The sequence below is a fragment of the Solea solea genome, chromosome 10, assembly GCF_958295425.1.
Source record: "Solea solea chromosome 10, fSolSol10.1, whole genome shotgun sequence".
In the NCBI taxonomy this organism is placed as follows: Eukaryota; Metazoa; Chordata; class Actinopteri; order Pleuronectiformes; family Soleidae; genus Solea; species Solea solea.
The window spans coordinates 11,871,804-11,896,151 of record NC_081143.1 but is presented as its reverse complement, the minus strand read 5'-3'; the positions used below and the strand labels follow the sequence as shown (position 1 = coordinate 11,896,151).

The 24,348-nt window shown below is 42.6% G+C and overlaps 1 protein-coding gene across 4 annotated transcripts in view; it reads right to left on the bottom strand.

The window, feature by feature from the left end:
• Nucleotides 1–1,459: 1,459 nt before the first annotated feature.
• neurl1aa (neuralized E3 ubiquitin protein ligase 1Aa) overlaps nucleotides 1,460–24,348 on the bottom strand; it is a 66,307-nt gene continuing 43,418 nt past the window's right edge. For 2 of the 4 annotated variants that reach the window (XM_058641295.1, XM_058641298.1), the window contains exons 4-6: nucleotides 15,979–16,707; nucleotides 6,159–6,308; nucleotides 1,460–4,675 (exon numbers count right to left, since the gene is read on the bottom strand). In XM_058641295.1, coding sequence (XP_058497278.1) covers nucleotides 4,434–4,675; nucleotides 6,159–6,308; nucleotides 15,979–16,707 — 1,121 coding nt within the window. In that variant the 3' untranslated portion in view covers nucleotides 1,460–4,433. Of the gene's footprint in view, nucleotides 4,676–6,158; nucleotides 6,309–15,978; nucleotides 16,708–22,055; nucleotides 22,840–24,348 lie in introns of those variants that run through there. The other 2 variants (XM_058641296.1, XM_058641299.1) reach the window with 2 other exon arrangements.

The following is a 24,348-nucleotide window of genomic DNA, read 5'->3' as shown; positions in this document are numbered from 1 at the left end:
GCTCAAAATTTTGCCGCGGAATTTTCTAGTTTATTCATGCATTCATTCATTCATTTGTTGCTGTAAACAAAGCAAATAAGCTAAAGGAAATAAGAGGTATTTTTCTATAGGTTTGTTGATATAAAATATAGATTACTGCAGCTTCAGTTCATGGGATGGAGTGTTAAAGATTTAAATTTGTTCATATATGATCTGGGTCCCTGATGAGCATTTACTCCTCACATTACGTTTAACACTGGAAGAAACGTGATGACATTGATAAGATGTGAATAAGAAGTAACAAAGAGGCAGCACTTTTCAGTCCGATCCATCATTTCTTCCCACCTTACCACAGCGTTTCCCAGAAAGAGCATTAAACTGTAATCTGATGCTAATTCCTCATGAGAAAAACAATAAGAAAATAACTACAGCTCCATTCAAACTCAAGCATGTGTGATTAAACAGATGAAAATGTAACAAATAAATGCTGTCTCTTTTTTTGTACCAAATCACATCAATTATACTTCTTGAAATGAAAATTTGCTTTGTGTAAGTTTCACAAGCGATAGGCACTTAATGTTGTGACAATAAATCCCCACTAGATGGCTCTCTTGGTCCAATGTCCCGGCCTCCTTTTCAGCCTCCTCTTCCTCCTCCTCATGTGAGCACAGGCATTTTCTTATGAATATACACCTGCACAGTACAAACATTGACACTGACTCCTGAAATGAAATTCTATTATGGTCTGTCTTTTCTTATATTCTATGCAGCATAACTAATAACGCTGGCTGTTAACACTGACGGATGATCGCTGGCTGAGAAATGGATGCCCACAGTGAACAGTGACAAGACTTTTCTGCATGATTCTCTCCTTGTGATGACTTTACTCAGGTCTTTTGTGTGGATGTGATGTAAATCAGTTCCTCTGCAGACACACAGACACAAAAATGAGTTGCACATAGATGCTCCATATGAATACGGGTGTGAATGGGTGAATAGCAAAACTGTAGTGATCACCAAGACTAGAAAAGTTCTATATAGATGCCGACCATTTACCATTCACATCCATTTATTTGGTTGCTGGGCCACACGGTGGACCATGTGGGTAGCACTGTTACCTCACATCAAGCAGATAATCCGTTCACATCCCGTTTCAGGCCTTTCTGTGTGGGGTTCTTCCGTTTTCTCCCTCAGTCCAAAAACATACAGAGGTTAACTGGACTGTGTCTCTGTGCGTTTGCCCTGGGATGGACTGGTGACCCGTCCAGGATGTACCCTGCCTTTCGTTGTAGCCTAGGTCAGCTGGGATTGGTAGTGAGACACCACAGCTGCTATGATCAAGGCAGTAATGTCAAAAATAATCTTGTTTATTATTATTTTGAAAACAAAACATAAATAACCATTTCTAATTCTTGTTATATCGGGAAACGGTATCAGAGTGTGTAAATGTGATTTCAAATAAGAGGCAAATACATTTAGCTCAAACACATCTGGAAAGTTTATTAACCACAATCATCCACCTCACAGTGAACAGAGCTCACAAACAATCACATGTTGTTTTAACTGAGAGAGAGAAGAAGAAAAAGACAGGAGAGCTAGGTTAACTTCTGCTGCTGCGTCGCTGCAGCCAAACACAGAGTCCGCGTCCACACACTCGTCCCATCTATGTGAAAAGTAACCGTCTGTCTGTCTGCTGTTGGTCCTGATGGAAATGTGTGTGCTGTATGTTGTGTAAAGAAAGCACATGTGAAAAGCAGGTTCGGAGGAATCAGTCCATACGTCAGTCATGGACAAATAAATAATATATTACAGGATCAGTAACATTTCAAGGAGGTTGTGGAGGGAAAAACACAAATAAAAGCAAAACATTAACAAATGTGGCCTCGATTAAAATGTGTGTATGAAATCATTTACAGATCATCATCAAAGAGAAATGTACAGTAACTTGTAATGAAGTGAACTTAGTATGTCAGGGGTGTCCAAACTTTTTTTAACGAGGGCCATATTTGATAATGTGAAGATTTCCGGGGGTCACTGGTCCTCATTTATTTATTATTTATTTATTTATTTATTTAAAACACCGTTTTAAAATTTTTTAATTTTCATTGTCACAACTATCATTTTTAAATGGAAATGTAACCAAATCTAAGCCGTGCAGGAGTGAACAAATGAAAAGAAAAAATGTCTTTCTTTCCACTTGTGGGGTCAAATAACAAGTCCCAAGTCCCTACCTGGCTATAAATAATACATTATAAAAGGTCGTAGTTTGGACACCCCTGGTGTATGATGTTGATCAAAAAGTGATGCTGTTACAGTAAAAAAAATATAAATTAAAAATAGGGTTTTGCACAAGGGAATAACATTTATACAAAATATATATATATATATGTTCTTTCCCCAATTTGGTCGAACTGCCGGCACAAAATAAAAACACGCCACAGGTGAATCTCAGAGAGCGCCACTGGCCAAAAACATTTACAAGATTACAATCAGTAGCTTTATAAAGTGACATTTACCATAACCTTTCAGTCTATATCATGATACACCCTATAAGTACAGAGCAGGCTAAAGGGGCTTCCTAACACACAAAAAGATACCTTACAAAATATTAAAGAAAGACCTTAAAAAATCAGGGATTGTAAACACAACCACAAGTTTATATTTCTCACCCGAAATAAACGAGGTTTCGATTGTGTACTGCAATATCTATCATCACCGCCAGGCAGAAGAAAAAAGCCTCTGTGTTCTCACTGTTAGGACACGAGAATACATTTAGAAACTTGTGGTTTTGGATAAATAAAAAAAAATGATGACGACTATTGATCCAAAAACAAAACACAGACAAAAGTTTTTTTTTTTTTTTTACTTTTTCCCAAAGTTGATCACACTGATAAAAATGATTTTAAATACATAAGTTAACATTCAAATGTGAATTAACACTTCAAGCAGTAGCGTAATCAAACAGTAATGTGGGAGAAGGGATGTGTGTCAGCGTTCATAGCAGCAAGAGTTCGAGCCCCATTTGTTTGATTATCTACACAATGAAGAACAAGGTCATTAGAAAAGAAAAGTGGACTCTCAGCTCGAGTGTGTCACAAGCTGTGGCTCCACTGCTGAACTGTAGAACATACATGTGAAATTAGTGGGTGGGATGTGTCATAATATTTTATACTGGAATTAAAGGAATCTTACTAATATTGAAAATATGAGCTTTTGAAACCCCCTTCCCCCCCCGACTGGATTCATGTAGAGTCTGCTTTGCTGGTGAAAGTCTTGTCACAAATACTTTTCTACAGTGTAATATTTAAATGTCATTGATTTGTGTTACAAAAATAGCTAGAAATCAGTGTGCTTTTTCACGTCTGTGTGAACATTTTGTGACTGCATGGGGGTGGGTACGATTAAGGCAGGAGGTTGAGTCATGTCTGTGGTGGCTTCCTGAAGCCATGGCAACAATCCTTTGACTAACTTGCGTGTTTGTGAGCTGTTTTTTGAGGATCTGTTTGTTTGTCTTGAGTGATCACAGTGCACCAGGTTGAATTCTGGAAAATATTCACATACGATCGGCCCTGAGGAGAATTCAAATAACTGCGGTTTTTCAACTTCCTGTTTCCTTTCAGGAGTTCGGAGCTGCTGCTTCTGCTGGACAAAAGAGTGTTGGATAGTTTGACCACATGAATGTCTCTGTCCTCTCTTGTCTGTAAAGGGGCGTTTCTGAGAGGACAGCGCTGATTTCAGTCAACATGTTACACTGCGGAGTAAGCAGCTAGCTAGCTAGCACAACAATATAGCAACTACTGACTTTTGCAATAGTACCATAAAGGTACATTAGATTATACAAGTACAACAGGTGTTACATTCCTACCACCTTGCATCTCTAGTCACATCACTCACTATAAAATCACCATGACGATTAAAGAAATCCATCAGTACGATGCCAAACTGTAATTTCCAATGCTCAGTAACACACAGACACAAGTTGTGACATCCTGAGCCCAACACCTGCTGCAGCTGTGCTTTTTATCGACTGCTGTAGTCACAAATAGCCACCGGGATGACGATATTCTTCACTCACCCACACAGAGAGTGGTTACCAAGACATTCAGCCCAAAAGAGACTCAGCTGCTTTGGTGCAAATGGGTCTTCATCCTGGATTTTTTTTACAATATGGCTCAAAAAAGTATTTAAAGTTTAAAGTTCTCAGGAGAGAGCAAACACCTCAGGCAATACAGTTCTGAGCCAAACTAATGGCCGCTTCAAGTGCTACCTCCATACTGAGGCTGTAACGATGACTCTGAAGTCAAAGAGACCTCAATGAAGCCGTACCAGCTTTGGAAAAAGGTCATGAAACAAATCCAATATACAATCCAATAATTGTATGAAAATAACAAATCAAAGTTCATACTGAGTTAACTTGGGCATGTCTGTCCTTGACTCCTGAGGCCGTCACCACCTTACGTGCTGCGGTAGGTCTTAATAATGTCTTTGATCTGTCTCCTGCAGATGGGACAGCAGGCGTTGGACATCTTCTTGAGTTTGAGGCCACAGGTGTAGCACAGACACATGTGTCCACAGGCGTAGATGACTGTGTCCACCGTGTTCTCATAACAGATGGAGCACTCATCAGACCAAGGCCCACGGCCTGATGGGAATGTAGGAGACTTGGGGAGGCTGATCGGTGAACTTGGGGTTGTACCTGTAACAGAAAAAAGGTGGTCAAAACAATACCAACATTATAGCATATACAACTATCTTGAAGCAGCTGCATTGGTATGAAATGTTATAGTAATCATATACTGTATGTACATATATAGCTCTGGAAAAAATTAAGAGACCACTGCAATTTTTTCTGAAATTAGCATCTTCACATGTTTGACAGCCATTCAGGCATTCAGCCATCCCAGGTTCTGTTGAAAACCAACACAAGTACTGATTAGGTGATCATCTGAACCAAATCTCAAAGAAAAGTATAAAATGGCAAAAACAGTGTTTGTAGCACCTCAAAAGTAATTGCAATCAAAAAATAACATGGCAAGAACAGTTCAAAACCGGCTCCTAGGGGCAGGGCTCAAGTCATGTAAAGCTTAAAAAAGCCCTTCACTGATGAGAAGCAAAGAAGAGGCATGCTAAGGTTTGGAAAATACCAAAAGGATTAGACCACAGAGGACTGGAGTAAGGTCATCTTCTCTGATGAGTCCACTTCTCAATGGTTAGACAGAGAGCTGGAGAGGTCTCTCCATGTCTCTGTGAAATTTGGTGGAGGATCGGCGATGATCTGGGGGTGCTTCAGCAAGACTGGAATCGGACAGATTTGTCTTTGTGAAGGGCACATGAATCAAACCACGTACAAGGTTATCCTGGGAAGAAGTTATCTGCTCTGAAAATGTTCCTCAACTCTTGAGTATTTGTTTTTCCAGCAGGACAATGCTTCATGTCACACAACCAGGTCAATCAAGGGGTGGATGAAGGACCACCAAGTCATGACCCTGTCATGGCCAGCCCAATCTCCAGACCTGAACAACATTGAAAACCTCTGGAGTGCCCAGGTACATCCAGTGTACCTGGGTACTAAGTAGGTACTAAGTGGGCATGGGCTTTTAAAGTGGGCAAATTGTGCAGGTTCCTTATGGTTTCAGTAACATGGACTTCACATGAGAAGTGCATGTGACCAAGCATGGGTGGAGTCATCATGTAAACCATGGACATTTGAGTAATACTTGCTCAAATCTGCCATGACTAGAAAGAAACCAACAATATCAATACTGAGCAGGGAGGTGAGGTCTGACCACAGAGTCATAGGAGACACAGATTTTATTGAGACTGTACAAATGAATATTAAGATACAGAAATACCCCTCCAGCTGTCATGAAAACTGCATCTGCTTGAATAAATAAAATGAGACCCAAGTGAAACTTGATGACAGTTGATTATCCGGCTTAAAAAGCAGCCGTTTTTCTCTCATCAACTCATCTCAGAGGAGAGGTACATTTACCTAACAAAACCATGTGACACAACGGCACCTGCCCAACATTATTCCTGCATCAGCACCAGTGGGAGACTGAAGTGCTGGCCATTATTCTGAAGTACTGCTCACTGTCCCATGATGACTTCCATTCAGTCCCAAGTGTGGTGTTGGTGTCTGCCTTTGTAGTAGCTGCTTGCTAACTGGGTGTACCTACCCCCCGCAGAGCTGCAGTAAGCAGCAGAGCACAGGCCTCCATTCAGGACAGGATCAGAGCTGCCACTGCCCAGAGCGCTGGGCGTGTGTGGGGAGGAGGAGGGTGAACTGGGGTTTGACGTGGCCTGTGGATCTCCGGCATGAGTGGAGCCTAAAAGTAGACAAAAATGTGGGGGTTACTTTGGGTGAAACTGATGCTAAAAAACCTTCCAGTTGAAAGATGACTCACTCCATGCCCCTTAGAATGCTTATATTCTTCTGTAGCTTTCATGTTGTCAAACTTGGAACTGATCACATCGCACTGCATTGACTGATTTGATAGTGTTAGAATACAACACAGACTTCATACTCACCCTATGTTACTGTTTGGTAGCAAGATTCACACTGTTCATACACGTTTGTTCAATCTAAAACCATACATTAAAATCAAGATCAGTGGTGAGCATTTTAACTCCAGCTTACGTTATGGAGTGATAATCATTTTTACTATGGATTTTTATTAGTAGTAATATTCTTATATTATAAATAATACTCTACTAAATGAAAACTGATGATGGCAGCACCCTGTATGGCAGCGGCCACTCCAGCTCCCGATAGCAATGTGCGTTTTATGTTAAATATGGGCAGCAAGAGAGACCTAGCATGCGTCACAAGCGATATGCTAGACCCAGCAAGCGAGGCAGTCGAGCGGGTGTCAGCACCAGGCTAAAAGCTAACCCACACAGAACAGCACTTCCTTCTATTCTGCTATCCAACGTTTGTTCGCTGGAAAACAAAATAAACTACCTCAGACTGGATTTAATTACACAAAGAAAGGTGAGAGACTGCAACGTCATCATCCTCACAGAGACGTGTCTCAATAACACCGTTCCAGGCATCGCCATTCAGGTGGACGGACTTATTACATTCCAGGCGGACAGGAGTCATGCTCTCAGCGGTGAATCTCGGGGTGGTGGTGTATGTATTTTCATCAATAACAACTGGTGTACAAACGGCAATTGTTTCAAGCCACTGTTCTGAGGACATTGAATTTCTTACACTTAAATGCCGACCATTCTACATGCCGAGACAATTTACATCTATCAGCATCTCAGGTGTGTACATTCCACCCAGTGCAAACACAAAAGGAGGCACTGTCTACATTGTATCAGTCAGTCAGCCAAATGCAGAACTCTAACACTGACTCCGTGTACATAATCGCTGGCGATTTTAATCAGGCCAAACTGAAGACAGTACTACCACATTACTACCAATATGTGAACTTTGCGACCAGGGGGGAGAACACTCTTGACCAGGTCTACACCAACACGAAACAGGCATTCAGAGCCATTCACCACCCCACCTGTGGAACTTAGACCATCTCGCTGTTATGCTAATTCCATCTTACAGATCATTACTGACAAGGAACAAGCCGTTTGTGAAGCAGATCAGAGCATGGGCAGAGGAAGCCACCTCAGCCCCCCAGGACTGTTTTGACCGCACAGACTGGTCTCTTTTTAGAAAGGCTGCCACCATCAACCAACATGTTCATTTAACAGAATATACCGAATCTGTGTCTGGATATATATCCAAATGCATGGAAGATGTGACTGTTAAAAACATCACCACAAGAGCAAATGACAAACCCTGGCTCACTAGGGAGGTGCGTGAGCTCCTGAGGGCAAGGAATGCCGCCTTCAAGTCCGAGGACAAAGACACACTTAGATCTGCCAGGGCCAACTTGAACCGGGGAGTGAGAATAGCCAAACGTGCTTATGGACAGAAAATCCAAGCATACTTCACAGGCACAAAGGACCCCAGGCGCCTGTGGCAAGTCATCCAGTCAGTCACAGACTACAGGCCAACACCCCCTCCTTGTGATGACAACATAGACTTCCTCAACACACTAAACACTTTCTTCAGGTAGTTTGAGATAAATAACACCACCTCACCAACTAAACCCCTTCCCTGCTCAGACAATTAATCACTTCACCTGGACCCAGCTGACGTGCGGAGGACCCTACTCAAGGTGAGACTCAAGAGACTGTGCTGACCAACTCACAGATGTTCTCACGGACATTTATAACACCTCTCTGAGCCAAGCCATCATACCAGCATGCTTCAAAGCCACCACCATCATACCACTACCAAAGAAACAGTGAATGACTACCGGACCATAGCACTTACTCCCATCATGATGAAGTGCTTTCAAAGGTTGGTCAAGGCCCATATAACATCCAGTCTCCCCACTACACTTGACCCATTCCAGTTTGCATACCGTCCCAAACGTTCCACTGATGATGCCATAGCAACAGCCCTCCATCTATACCTGGCTCATCTGGAAAGCAAAAATAGTTCTGCACAGATGCTGTTCATCGACTTCAACTCACTCAAGAATAATTCCATGATCGGTACTCATAATGACCAACCGAATGTTAAAATAATTCAAACTCAATATCTATGCATAATAACATTCATTTCTAATAATACTCTTCTGTAAGAAGGTAGGTTAAGTGCAAGGGCAAAATATTCAGTCAGTCAGAGGCTGCAACAGTTGAGGTAGTCATCCAATTTGCGCAGGTGGCTCGATTTTTAGTTTACACTACAGTTTTTGCCATTCACCTATTCTCACTATGAATGCAACTACAGTATGTACAGAGCATTTTATATCAAACATCTTTCATACCAATCCACACACTGCCCCCACAGTCGTCAGGAGCAAAAACCCATAATCTTCTAACTGTGCTGTGGGTGTCTCGATGCCCGCGTGTACTGTGCTGGTGACCACTGTTCTAACAGTTCACTGCAAAGAGGTCAGTGGCTAAATGAGAAAGGTCTTCAAATACACTCCAGACCTAAATTACATTCCCTGAAGCCTTCTGTCAAAAGCATGGTGACTCTCTCCTGCACAAATGTGAAACCAGAGTCGTGAAGTCAGTGTGAAGCCAATTTCACACTACATGACTTTCAGAGTCATAGGATCTCTGACTGCAAAGACTCTCCATCCCTGCACTGTATTTCGTGTGGTGTGGGACGTACACAGCACAGTGAGATCACAGTACATGTGAGCAGTGACGGGGAGGTCACTGTCTCTTCAAGTAAACACACGTGGTCACAAACACACACGTGAGACATTACTTCGGAAGTAACCAGGCTTCATTTAGCTCACTTTCATGTCTACAGTTTGACTGCTGTGTGTGACCTTTGCCACACAGTTGTGTTGTAATTGGTCTTAAAACTGAATTACTATGTTTAATCATTTAGTTTCATAAGTGTAATTATCTATGAAGCAGGGCTAGCACATCATGTAATATTCATTTCAACCTAATTCTGCAGGTCTTGTGCTATGTGAAACATATATGCACGGTTATTATTAAGTTATTATTTTTAATATGTAGTATTGCAATATTTGTACGTGCAAAGCAGATTATCTGCAGATATACAAGTATGTAAGTTTGAATACACTGTGTTTTCGCTGCATCAAGAATTACTGAAGGAGAAGACGAGACAAACTCGCTCATCTATTGGTTAATGCAGGGCAACTTCTGGCACATTAGAGCAAAACATGGAGCTAATTAGTTTAAAAACTTTGTTGTTCTTGTGGGCGTTCACAATCAGTTGTGATACATTGTCGTCCGATCATATTTTCATCAGAGATTTGACCTTGTTCTCACTCCACGTTTCTCCCGGCTATCGTTCTACACACTGTTCTGGTTGTGTTGTACCTACAATGCCATGCTTTGTAGTCCGCCTCCTGCATTTGAAGCTGAACCGAGACCTATGTTTTTAGGCAGACCAGAGTTCACTTCTTTGTTACGCATAGGGATGCACCCTAAATACACACAGACAGAGTCTGACTGTGCAGCTGAATTAGATGTCAACGTGTGTGCATGTGTGCACCTGGGAATGTGTGCGTGAGGGAGAAATAGGAGCCAAGGACGAATCAAAGCTCCCGTCACAGTGATGTAACATGACATACGTTTCAATTGTGCCAGTGGCTTTAAATAAATTTAGAAAGGAGTGATGAAACTGAAACTGCTGCTGATCAGATGCTGTAAGATAAGGATGGGGGTCTCTATTCGCTCTGAGGACACATAGCGTTCATGCAGCTCAGGAATCCTCAAACTACCTCTGAATGTGGCTCATTGGGACTGCTTTGATGTGGTCCTTGACAACCCCCAGGGGTTGCACTGGTGCCTTGGGGAGTGTAAATGATATGTACAGTATCCACAGTGTGTGTAACGTGACGTAAGAGGTCACTTAGGGAACTGGTGTTGAGTGAGTGCATTTTGAGCAGGGGAGGCTGCATTGTCCTTCTTTAGACAGTACGTGTGAGACGGTGAACCCTTTGTCTATGTATAGATACAACAACAGCTACAAGTATGAGTAAACGCTGACCACATGACACGGACACATCGCCTCTTCATCACCAGCTAACACACTTTACCTCTCATCCAACATTTAAATAGAATCCATACCAGGCCCGGAGTCCACAGGCATTATCTTAATTTTGCATAATTCTCGGTTATCTGCAGTGTGCTTGTCTTAGTGTGGTTCCTCATGCAGTCAAATTATTCTCTTTATTATTATCTCTCTTTCTGTTCAAAGAACTGTATGTTCAGTACTCACAGTCGTGATGTAAATGTGGTTGTTTGGTGATCACAGTCCCTTTCAATGACAACGTGTGAAATAGTTTGCTTATTACATATAACAGACAACCATGTTTTAAATTAACTTAGAAGCCTTTTTTCACCACAGGAACTTTTCTCATTTACACGGGATTTTGAAAAACATTTGCATGTTTCCATCAAAATCTAATTTTCCTAAATTATACATCAAGGCTGAAAATACTCCAGTCTGTAGCATGAGTGCCGCCCCACGCGCCCCCCTCCCCCCCCCCCCCCCCCCCTCCCCCCTTGTTAATCCCCCTGGCAGCCGCTCAGCTCCTGCCCGGGGCAGCTGTGCCCGGCCTTGATCCCGCCTGTTCACTACGACATTAAATCGAGCTGCGTGAACAGCTGTGAAAGCGATGATGCAACGCTGTGGCCACGTCTCTACTACTATCTCCTTCTACGCGTCCATTTAATCAGCCAACCATCCCCTCCATCTTTAGCACATACCCAGCACATGTTTGGAGGGAGCCTCTTCCTTCCAAGCATGGCAGCTATGCAGAGTATGTGGGTGGGGCCGGCAACGAGGAGGGCGGGGGTTAAAACAGTATGTTTGCGTGTGTAAGGATCACATTTGACAGCAGCCTGCAGGCTTGTGCCAGTCATAGATTACAATGTGACATGAAAAAGCCAAGGAATCTGCTGTCCTATTACAACAACAGCACACTCAGTGTGTGTGTGTGTGTGTGTGTGTGTGTGTGTGTGTTTAAATGAGATATAAAGCAGCTCACAAAGGTATAAGTTTAAGGTTGCATTAAAAGTTAATAGTCTCTCTGTGTCTATGGTGGAGATATAATCTTAAGAGACAGAGGAGCTGATTTGGAAGGAGGACACAGTCATTCCTCAGCTCATGTGCCTCCATGCATGTACACATGAGGATGGAAAAGAAAACACCGTGCTTGAGCTTCGGGAAATGGCTTTGCAGTTAAAAAATGATCATGAGGAGCTGTTAGACAGCCTTTTCCAACTGGAAACTACAGTTTGTGTGGATTTGTAAACCACTCAATCCCACAGCCTCCTGCCTCCTGCCTCCACAGTAGAACAGCAGCTCCTGTGTCCACACAGGCTGGAAAAAAAAAAAAAGACTTAAGCAGGTGTAGACTTTAGTCTCCCCACTGGCAGCCATGTTTACAGAGAAAGTGATGATGGTTTCAGGTGAGGAGGCTGCTGCTGACAGTGTGTCACTATCTCATACGACCACGCTCCAAAACAAACATGAAACCGTTTATTTCACGTTTCAATTTGATTATTGTTGTTATTGCATTTCTGTCTCTCTCTGAAGTGGCACTTTATGAAGTAGATCTGCCAGAAAACCCAAAGGAGTGGAGTTCTGCGTCTTTACCTGGGACAACAAAGGACTGTATGCCTTTAACTCTCACAGTAAGACTACGACATCATAGGCCTGAAGCCATGAACTGTATACAGTATAACACATCGAGGAGAGGAGAGGAGAGGAGAGCAGCTGAGATGGCAGAAGAGGAGAAGAGTTGTGTGGCAGCTGCAGTGTATGAGGATGTGTGGGGTGAGACATCAGCTCTGACATTTTAATAGAATCTATAATACATGTGCAGTCGGTCACTGGACGGGTGTCCTATTTCTTCACCACGAGACACAGGGTCTCCTCAGTATCTGTCAATATCTCTATCAGCTCATCTATTTCTTGCGTTTGGATTTAGCCACATTAAAGATATGATTGGACAGCAGTCTACGAGTTCATTCGCATTGGTAAAAAGTCTCAAGATGCAACATCTTACCAGAATAAACCATCCATATACTGCATGGGGGGTGTTCTGGCTGTTGTCGCTGGTTATCGGACACATCAGTGGGAAACTGAACTTTTACACATAGCATTTACTCTCCAGTGATTAGATTTAGTGTCAGGTCAGAATAACTATTTTCCACCCCTGGCTTACTGCAATATGCAAATATATGTGACTTTAAACCTCCCACATGTAAGCGGTTATCACCTTTCATTTCAGATAACACCTGGTTTATTTCTTTCTTTGGCTTTTTAATGTTAAATGAAGGATATTTACATGTGATAGAAGCAATAAAATTGCCTGTAAATATGTAATATGTAAATACATATGTATATATAATTTTGTTGATGCCCTGTAAAACCAGGAAAAGTCAGCACAGATTTCACATTATGACGATATCCAAAATCTAAGACCATATCCTGCCTCATGTCACAATATAGATATACTGTAACATCCATATATTGTCGATTACTACTTCATGCCAGGTTTGACGTGAGGTCTCTGTGATGATTGCTTTATATTAGCGTCAAGTGTAACACCACTCAAGGTGAGGATCAAACTGAGTCCAGTTTCTCCCCAGTCAACGCAAAGTAAAAGACCAAGAGCTGCAACCATGTGATAAGAGTTGCTTCCTAATTGGAAGCAGCTGATATGTAAAGATGATTCACACTTCAGTGGGAATTCAAAGATCTGCTCCGATAAGGAGATGAGCCCTCTGACCTGCTTTCATTGTTCTGCTATTCCTGTTGTGTTGTGCTGCCAAGGCTCTCTCTGCTTTCAGTAAATGACTGTTAGAAGTGTACACAGGGAAACCAGGTGGTCTGTGACGCGCTGCTGCCAAGCCAAGTGTGATCTCACAGTAAAGAACCACATCCCGTATATCTGCTCATCGCACCATCCACGGAAACGCACAATATACAGTTTGTGTGTTAAGTGCCGATGGTAAACCCAAAGTGCAACATACAGAGAGGACTATGTTGATAAATGAACGTAACACGTCAGTCCGTGTGTTCTCGCGTGTGGAGTCCCAGCTGATGCTGTTCCCCTCTTTTAGCCTCTTTTAACCTCGGCTTCCTTTTTCCGCTGCTATCGCTGACAAAAAGCAGGATGTATTTTTAGAAGATTCTTCCTCCACAGACAAACACTTGAGACATCCAAGAACAGGCTGCTGCTGCCGCTGTTGTGACTGTTCTGCACATCTTAACTGCAGCACTAACAAAAGGTGTCTTTTACTGACAATTTTCGCTGCAGAGCTTTCTTCACACGTCAGTGACACAAACCTGTTTTTTTAAATGCAATAGTTTGAAGTCTCGTTTGCACAAGAGCAATTTTGTGGCCCCTTCCTTTCAACAGGACTTTGCATGTTTTCTTTGACAGTTGCGGGAGTTAATACTGTGCAGAATGACATTCAGGAACAAAGCCATTTGATTTTTTTGAAGGCTAGTGGTTATGAGATAATCGCTGCTAACTTTGTTGTGTGTGCCTTGGGTGCACCACCAACACCAGGAGACAAAACATGGCTTTCGGCAGGAAAAACTAATTTCAGCCACTTAACAAAAGGCTTGCTGACTAAAATCTGCACCTGCTTATGTCTATGATATCTTAGAAACACGTTGCCTGCTCCGCTGCTGGTCTACTGCTGCCTCATTTCCTAGGTTTGTGTCACTGAGCGTCCCAAAATAACACATTTAGGTCCTATCCCCATGGAAACACAACAAATCACAAACAACCTTTTTCCTTTTTTTCGTAAACACAGCACCGTTTCAGGAAATGTTTTTTGTTTTTTTTTAATAAAGCCTTATTCAAATAAGTATACATTGCAATGTATACATTCAGAGACAGAATGAAGAAAGCCAGTGTGACTAAGGAAAGAAAATAAAAGTTATCGCAAAGCCAACAGACCAAACAACCTCGGGAAACAAGAAGATGAAGACGACCACTCTGGGATCCATTTTTCAAATAGCATTCACTGCTCCCAAAAGGCCATTTCCATGTGGATAAATACATATGGTGCCCCTCAAACTATTGATGGAGGCAGCAGTGGATCAACAACTCTTCCCATGTCTCAGGCTTGTGTCTACCACGTACACAAAAACATGAACCGTAACTCCCACCACCCCTAGCCTCGCCTCGCCTCGCCTCGCCTCGCCTCAGGAGCCCCTCCACAGCCACCACCACCTTGTGTCAACACAATAAATGTACAAGTGCAGATGCAGGCCTTACACACACAGCTTTCCCCGCTTCTGTCATTATCTTCGTTTAGAAAAGGGTAAACAAACCGCAGGTGTCCCGGCTCAGTGTCCATCCTGCAGAGACACCGTGTCCTCCCTGCTGCATCTACTGATTTATGTGCATTAACACTTCCTTTCTCTGAGCATCTGTTGTGACACACACAGCAACAACTGACTCTCTCTTGCCGCTTAAGCATTATTCATGACTAGGGCTGTAACTAACGACTGTTTCGATTAATTCGATGTATAAAGAAAAGGGGCGCAGGACTCGGCGTACGCACGGTTTTATAAATCTGAGATTTTCTTTGAGTACGTACTTTATACACGAGGCCCCTGATCTGGCTTCAACTGTGATGTATTTAACGGAAAATGTTTTCAATGAGTCTGACTGTACAGATGTGTCTGATGTCGACATGTTTTTGTGTCTGTGTACCTGAGCAAGTCACAGAGAGGACAGGAAGAAAAAAATCAGCTGAATCAAAATCACACTGCTGAATCATGCAATTAGATTTGGACCATTAGAAAAAAAGAAACCTTGTGTTGATCAATGTTCATACTGTGATGGTGGCTACATATCAAGTGTACAAAATATGGTGAAACTGCAGCAGGTCAGAGAACGTCAGCTGAGGAAGGGGACAGATCCTGGGGACAGATCCTGAGGACGGATCCTGGGGACAGATCCTGAGTTCATGATTGATGACAATGTTAAGGACTTTTTGGCGTGTTTAGATCTGAACTTAAGGCTGTCCATATGTGGTCAGGACAGACGCTATTACTAGGTCCCTCCAGTGCTGCTCCCAGACAAAAGAAGGTAAATATAAACTGTGACTTTACAATCCCAGATACTTCACTGGATATTTACACCAACAACAACTGTTGAGTGGGATTATATAGAAAAGGCAATGGTCAGAGAACAATTGGGGCTAATACGTCCACTAACAGGAGGCTAATATTATAATGTTCATACTAACTAATAGTAAAGTATTCGGGTCATGTTAAGGTATACTGGGTAATTATTGGGGGAATGATTGGGAATGTGGTCTGTGCGTTGCTACCACATACAAGCACACTCAAAAACTTAAATCCAGTGGCCTATTGTGACCTTTTTATGTCCCCAAATGCACGCGGAAGCGTCTTTCAGTAAACTATGCCCAAAGTTGTAATGTGAGTTATTGGCTTACCCAGAATCCTCAGCTGAGACACAGCCCCATGAAGACCAAAGAACATCCAGAGTGGGCGGGAGTTGTCCACACACACCTGCATGCCCACATTAGTGCCATTGTGACTGAGGATGACCTCCCCTTCCTGGTTCACCAAGAAGCCCAGAATGTCATTGCTTTGTAGAGGCGTGGGCACCCTACACACGGCCCAGAACTCCTTCCTGTCCACCAAAGCTTCCGGATTGTATGGCAAATCGCTGGGATGCAGCACCGCCGGATCACAGGACGTCACGCCGTAGGACAGGGAGCCTGCACGCGCCGGGCTGGATTTAGTGACATTGATGAAGACAGTCTCTCCGGTGCGTAGGGGCCGGTTGGTGAAGACCAGCGTGCGCTCGTCGCGCGCGTGTTCAGAGCGCGCCACCGTCTGCTCATTCAGCGTCTTGATGTGAGCACCGCGCAGCTGGTGGAAGTGGAGGTCGCTCTCTAGGGCAGAGGGCAGCAGAGAGGACTGGTGGGTATTGAGAGAGTTCTGGGGAATAGGGCAAGTGGAGGAGGACGAGGCGGAGGCCAGGTGGAGTGTGTGGCGGTGGGCGTGATTGTGAGCGTTGCCTCTGTCTTCCTGCTGCAGGTTGAGGTCACACAGGCTGATGGACAGGCGGGAGTCATCCGCTTCGCGTCGCAGAGACGAGGAGCGCACCGTGGTGAAGGAGCGTGGACGCAGGCAGTCAGGCGGAACAATCTCACTGCCTGGGGAGGAAGGAGAGCAGAGGACATGGGATTTAGGAGAGAGGACAGCAGTCAGTGGCAGACGCACTCTGATTTGCTTTGATAAACAATTTGCATAAAGCCTGCGGTGAAGAGTTTACATTCAGCTGAATCCTACTTGTTAACATCCATTCCAAATACACGACATACTAAATATAACATTGTAAAGATACCACAAATCAAAACATTTGTATTAAATGCTCTTAACGACAGCAGCTGTGACTGTGTTACTCCCATCATGCCTCTGGCTGTTCATGAACACGCCGAGCAAGTGGAGAGGCTCGTTCACACAGCCAAGAGGCATCACACAGCCCGTGCAAGTTAGTTTTTGAATTGTTTTATTTGCTCTTCTTGTATGCTGCAAGTTATCGTTAAGTAGAGCATTTGAATGTTTACCCAGAGTTCAATGTTTCTGCACTGTAGTTCAATCAAAAGTCTTCACTCTTTCATTTTTAGTTGAAAGTTAAAGTTTAAAGCAAATAAGGGTTGTTTTCCTAAAACATTGTTGATACATCATCATTGATCTGTCAGCAGGAATTAATGAGTCATAAAATGGTATTGACTAAATATCTTTATCTTTAGAGCTAAAACAATTTATCGAATTGATTTATCGGTTCAAAGCTTTTTTCATGATTAAAACAAGATTTCCGATTGTTGAAGCTTCTTAAATGTGAGTATTCTCTTAATTTATTTGCTCTGGATAACAAAGAAATCATTCAAAAGTGAATCATTTTGGTTTGAGAACATCATCATTTCCAGGTCTGACGAACACTGATCAACATTTTTTACAATTTTCTGATTTATGGATATGGACCAAACGGAAATAATCAACAGATGAATCGATTATGAAAACAATCGTTAGTCGCAGCTCTAACCAAGATATTTTTTTTCCCATATCGCACAACCCTAATTACATTACATTACATTACATTAATGTAATGTAATGTAATGTAATGCACAACCCTAATTCTAACTGATCACAGGCTGCCAGTGAGACACAAGGAAATACAGATTTTAGCCACTTAACGAATGTTTATGCCACTCTATTTTACGGTTAGAAAACCATTTCAGCCTGGAGACTGAAGTCTGTGTTGCCTTCAGTTTGTTTACAGCTCATCCTACTCCCTAACACTGCTGCTCAAAATAAAATCTCTGAATGTGTGTCCACCTTGGCTGTGTGTGGGCTAAAATTAGCCTGGTGTTGTTAGAAAGAGAGAGATACTGTTTCACCAGATTTAGCAGGTATACACAGAGTTTTTTTTTTAAACATAGGTAAAAGTCCATTGATTTTTTTTAAATGTAAAACAAATGTCCTGTAAACAAGAGGCCACATAACTACATTTTCATTTTAATTACGCAAAACAATTAGTTAGGGGAAACAACAATGATGGAAAATTGTGTGACCTCAGCATTTGTGGGGTCTCCCAAGTTAGTCAAATGAAAAGGTGTAGGAGTGTAGGGAGTGGGTTTGGGGGACACGGAGGATGAAAGACCAGTCACTGACCATCTCTGGAGAGGCTCTCCACATCCTGGTCCGCTCTCTGCCCCTCTATCAGACCACGACCTAAGAGCCTTAGTCCAGATAAACCTCTTAGCTTCAATTACCATAGCTGTGGGACAGTCCCCCTCCCTGCAAACTGCACCAGTGACAACAGACCAGCCAAGCCTCTTATGATGCTCTAGTCCCACAACTGACAGAGACACGAGCCACAGGTGGATACATGACAGCTCTAAAGAGAGCAGACTTTCTGAAGCCTGAAATAGGAATGTATGTCACAATACGCCAACAACAAAGCCTTAACCTTCCAGTTGGAAGACGACCCACTCAACCACTGATGCACAGCAGCCCCAGATCATATTGGAGGCCTTATATAAATACAGTATATAGTTGGAGAAAGTAGTGGAGGTTAGCACTCTTGCCTCTGCAACCAGACAACAAACAAGGGTCTTTCTTCATGGCGTTTGCATTGAAAAGTTGAATACACTGAAAAACGTTTGTGAACATTTGGAATTGTGAATGGTGTTTCTACATGAAAGTATGAATGAGTATAAGGAGTTGAAAGATGTATGAAAATGTTTAAAAAAAATTAATTTATTCCTGTGGGGAAAAAAAAATCTGTCAAAAAAGTTATCCCAACCAGTTAGTGCCTACCCCTTACTTTCAATACTTCGGAAAATATTGAATATTTTGGAAACTAAGTGATTCCTAATTGAGCTGTAGACAAAGTTACATGTCAACAAAAACAACAAAAAGGTAAAAAATAACAACACGTTTACAGAACCGGTAGAACAACATTACTGATAGTCCTTTTTTAATGTGGACTATTAAATATAAGGTTACTCTCCTCTTCAAATATGTTTCAGTAAAGATGTAATAACCGATCATCATATTGATTATTTTGGTAGAAAATATGAATCTAACCCACCTACTCATATCAATACACAACTGGGTGGAGGAGGAGTCACAGCCATTTTTAACACCAGTCTATTAATCAAGCCCAAGTCTAAACCTCGAGAAGAAAATGGTGTCAGACTGTGATAAACAGCTGATTCTGAACAAACTAGTCATATAGTCGATCACTTTTAATAATGAAATGTAAAGACGAGAGTACATCACTGATTTCATTTTTTTTATGACACTTTAGAGGAAGCAGAGTTTTCCTTGCTGTCTTAGAGCAATCGCCTCTGTTTAAGGTTAAGGATACAGTTAAGGTTAAGGTTAAGGTTAGGCCAGTAGTAGTTATGGTTAAGGTTATAGTAAGTCTCCAGGAAATGAATGTAATGTCCTCTGAATTCATGGAAACCAGACTGTGTGTGTATGTGTGTGTTCCAGAGTGGGACAGCTCTCTGCTGCTCATCACTTGATCCAAAATTGGATTACATTGTGACAGACTTCACTGCAAGGCCTTAGGGCAGAGGGAGCTGAGCTGCAGAGAGGATGAAGACATGTCCCAGGGTAATAACAATGGACGGAGAGGGAACAGAAAGGAGAGGTGACGCCAGGAATGACAGGCACGACAGTCTGTGACTATGTTGGATTTATGTTGAAGGGAGTCAGCAGAGGCTTTCAAAGAGCTGCACATCAGTTTGCTCTCCCTCTCTCTGTCTTTCTCTGTCACTACGACTTTAACTCAAATGCAGACACAGACAACATGGTCAAATCTAAGGGTTTATGCTACATTTAATGTCCTCTCATCACAAGGAGTCATTCCAAACGAACTCTGGCATTTTGCGCCTTCTTTAAAGGCTGGTGAGAACCACTGTACTGTACGCGCTCCTGATGCTTGTTGTTAGCTTGAAAGAGGAATGAAAGAACAGTTGATCATCCACCCTGCATGAGAAAAAAGCTTGTATCTGTGTGTGTGTGTGTGTGTGTGTGTGTCCGTTTGTGACCTCAGCAGCTGCTGCCTGCTAATCATGGTGCACCTGCGTTTTTAACTAATACAGTCCCTTTGTCCTATTGGTCCCTTTCAAACCCACAATACACATGCTCTTCTCCATTGGACGAGGCCAGAGCATTAAACTGTTTGTGTGTGTGTGTATTTGACCAGAAGTACTCATGGAAAAACCTGGCCCTAATGAGGCATTTCTAAAAGAACTGGTTAAGTCTAGGGCTAAGGTCAAGGTTAGGCTTAGGCATTAACTGGTTATGGTTAAGGACAATGCTTTGTTTCTGCTGTCCAAATGAATAGAAGTCAGTGCAGTGTTCTTAAAAGAACCTCTGTGCGTCGTAGAGAGAGAGAAAGATGCATCTGCTGGACATTGTTTGTCTCGACAGGTTGAGGAGTGGGTTTCATCACATGAATCTTAATGTTACTTACATTTCAAATTGAATGCAGCAACTGTCGGGTTGGACCATTCATTCGTGCACAGGGAGGGCCCAGTGTGACATTTATTTGGCATTTACATTTTCACTCAGCTCCTCCTTTTACCATTTTTCCAGAATAAACACACAGACAAGTGGAGCAGGTGACGGTCCATACAGGCTTTGTTTCACACCATAATGTTTGTCATTAGGGAATAGCTGCAAAGCTGGTTAGCTAATGCTGTGCATGGGGACGTGGATGGAAGAGGAGGCCGACTTAGTGGCTTGCCTAGCCTGAGCAGATGGGCCGTGCCTGGGGTTTGAGCCGGGCATTGGAGAAGGGGGGGTAGGTAGAGGTGTAAGATTTACTCTCTCTCTCTCACACACACACACACTCAATCTCACAGGGCTTATCTTTATCCATACTCTCTGGAGGGTTTCATCTAAAGTCAGCAAAGGTGAAAAAAGGGCTTCAAGTATTGGAAGAGAAAAAGGAAATGGAGCTCTTGTGAGATTTGAAAGGATAGATAAGAGGAAGAGGAGAAAAGACGAGAGGGGAGCAGAAAGTGAGATAAGAGGACATGTGAAGCAGATGTACAGAAGATAAAGGGAACCGGTCAGCTGGGGTCAGCTAGGGAGGAAGAAGGGAGAGATGGATAAATCAGAGAATTAGGGAGACAACAGGGAGAGTCTTTGAGGGAGGAAGACGTGAAATACAGCTCAATGACTGACCCCGGAATAAAGAGACGAAGACTGTCCGGTCAAGTGAGTGAGGATGAGTTTGTGTGAGAGAGGGATCATAGATGAGAGAGAGCGAGATGGAGTCAGAGGGTCTTTGTGCTGGATGTTTGGGATGTTTTTTATTCCCTGGCACCAAACCAATCCCCTGTCTCTGATGGGGTTGGGCAGCTTTGAACACGTGGCTTTAGGAAAGAGCAGCAAGCTCCCAGGGTGACACATGGTGAGAACAAAGAGCCAGGCAAAATGCCTGCTAAATCACAAAAGCCCTGTCCCGCACTGTAGGTCATTGGCAGAATTCAGAATGCGCCTATAGCACCAGTGGCGGCCCGTCCATCACATGAAGAGGAAGAAGAAATACGAATCATCTAATGTGATTAATAAAAACATGGAGCATTTAAATAAACGGCCTACACATTAAACGTTCCGTGACTACCGTGTGTAATCTGCATTCAAATGTAGTTAAAAAAACATTCTCTCACTCCTTTACAGTGTGCGCCGGTCAGGTAACGTATTTTCGGTTCCTTTGGGGCAAACATCTTTACCATAAACTCTCGTTATAAATGGTGCATGCGCACTAGACCGCCCTCCAATACAAAAAAAAGGAAATCTCTCTCTCTCTCTCTCTCCCTCCCTCCCTCCCTCCCTCCCTGTGTGTGTCTCCCACATACAGTTCCCTGCCTGACAATGGATGGAGCGACAACAACGGACTGGGTGTTAACAGGTGAAGAAGCACTAGCAAGGGTTACCGGTTGGGTAAAAGCGATGTTATTAGCGGCCATACCACCTCTCGCATCTTCCTCCTCACCTCCGTCACTGTGCTCATTTCTCCGTCTGCATGTCCACTCATCCATCAGTTGCTCCTTGTCCTCTTTCAATGATAAAAAGAGCATCCATTTGTCCTTTCCGTGCGGCCGGTAGTCTCTCCAAGTATACACAGCGTCTCTGAGTTCATGGAGTTCTCGATCCAGTGTACCATTTTCGGCCATTTGCTGCGCCCACGGCACGACTTCACCTCTACCTAGTGCCTCAGCGCGATCAAAGAACGACTTGAACTGTGTTACGAGAGCGTCTATGTCCGGTGCTGCATACTTGGACCACAGCATTTCCATGACTGGGTTCTCAGTTTCAAGGAACCTTCGCTCACTGCCGTCTCTCTTCGCCTGGGCGTCCAGCGACTCGTCGCTGTCGCCTGTTGGGTCCATCTGCCCCAGTGCATCAATATATTCATTGCTGGCATCGAGGAGTTTATCATAAACGCCCCTCAATCTTGCCAACTCTTCTGACAAATCGACCTCACCTAAATGGCCAGCGTAGACATTAAGGCGGTTAATCCGTGTTGTAAAGTTCTGTTGCGCAGTTGCACGTCTCTGCTTTAGGCTCTTTAGATCTGGCTTATTATCCGCCATATTAGACTCGTTCAAAGACTCAGTTTGTTGCGAACGGATTGTTCAAAAGATTAGGTTTGTTACGTCTGCGAACAACACACGAACGTCAACGTCCTGATTAGTAAGTGAGCCAGTTAGCTGTTAGTTAGATGGTTAGGTTGTAAACCGACAAGGCGTACCAGTCCTGACGATCAGTTAAACAAACTGAGCTTTGATGATAAACTGCGCTTTGATGATAACCTGCGCTTTGAAGACAAACTGCACTTTGAAGACAAACTGCACATGCTCCACACACACAGTAGAGTTCTCAACGGGTCGGGCCGAAAAATTGTGCAAATAAGGCTTCCTTTTTTCCCCTCATAAAACACATTTCTTGCAGAGCAACAGTTTCACCTGTTTCACAAATTCTCTCACTCTGGGACCAATTTTCCAAAAAAATAGTGTTTCAGTGCTCCCACAATGCAGATTCCATGTGGGAAAAAAGCAATAATAACAAAAAAAAACTATGAGAACTATGACTTCATAAAACCAAAAGCTGTCCACCATCTGAAAGCCCAGACGGTGTCTTCGTCTTTCTGAAGCCAACACTGAACTATCTGCCAATGCAGAGCAAAGTGACATCCATGAATCATGGCTTTCTTTTGCAGATTTAGGATCATAATTAGCATTTTAGCCACTAACTCTGCGACATCCTGCTAATCCAACGAATAGATTACTTCTGTCTGAGTTTACGAAAGTAAATAAACTCAGTAGAAAAACATTTTTACACCTGACACAGAACTAACACTCTGTGACTTCCTTTTATCCCAGTTAATGTTCAGATGCTGCGCTGTGGTTTGCTGTTTTTTGGCTTTTACTGCATAATTACAGTCTGTTTTTTTATGTATTGATTATGATTTACTCTGACCCAGTAACATATACAGTGAAGCTTATGCATAAAACTCAAGATTATACATAAAGAACGTGTTGTTTTTAGGCGTATGATTGTGAACAGCAGCATGTAAAAATGTTGAGAAGGTAGACGGACAGCAATACGAAAAGGTAGAAAATATAAGAATAAAATGTAAATATTACAGTGTCAAAATGTTATTGCATACACCACAGAAAAACAAGGAATACATATTTAAAAAAACACCAACAATGACTATTAAACCTTGTTGCTTATATAATTCCTTATATGGACATCCTGGGCTGTGTGTTTATAGGTCACATATTCAGGCTTTTTTCATCTTCTTATGTGTTGTTGTGTCAAAGTTAGGTTTCATTTTATATTGCATATTTAAAAAAACAAACAGGAGTAGCGATAATTGTGCAGAAGTCACAAAATAGACTAAAATATATATTTAATTTGAACTTTGACGTATTTACAAGTTTCACAAATTCAATCCGAAAAATTTAGAGCACTGTTTCATCAGATTGTAGTAATGCTCAAAAAAAGATACAAGACTCTCTATACTGCACATCCTTATAGCCTCTGCATATACATGTTTTAAAATAGTATTTAAAAAAGCAGCATAAATGTTGTGTGTTCCAAGAATAAATATTGAATAAAATGTGTTTTCTCTTGTGTCCTCACTGGCATCTGTGACTCAGGCTGCTTGTAGCTGCAGTGGAGTTCACACAGCCAATGTCAAACTACAAGTACAAGTAACTACAAGTTTGGAATAATCACAGCACACGGCAAACACAACC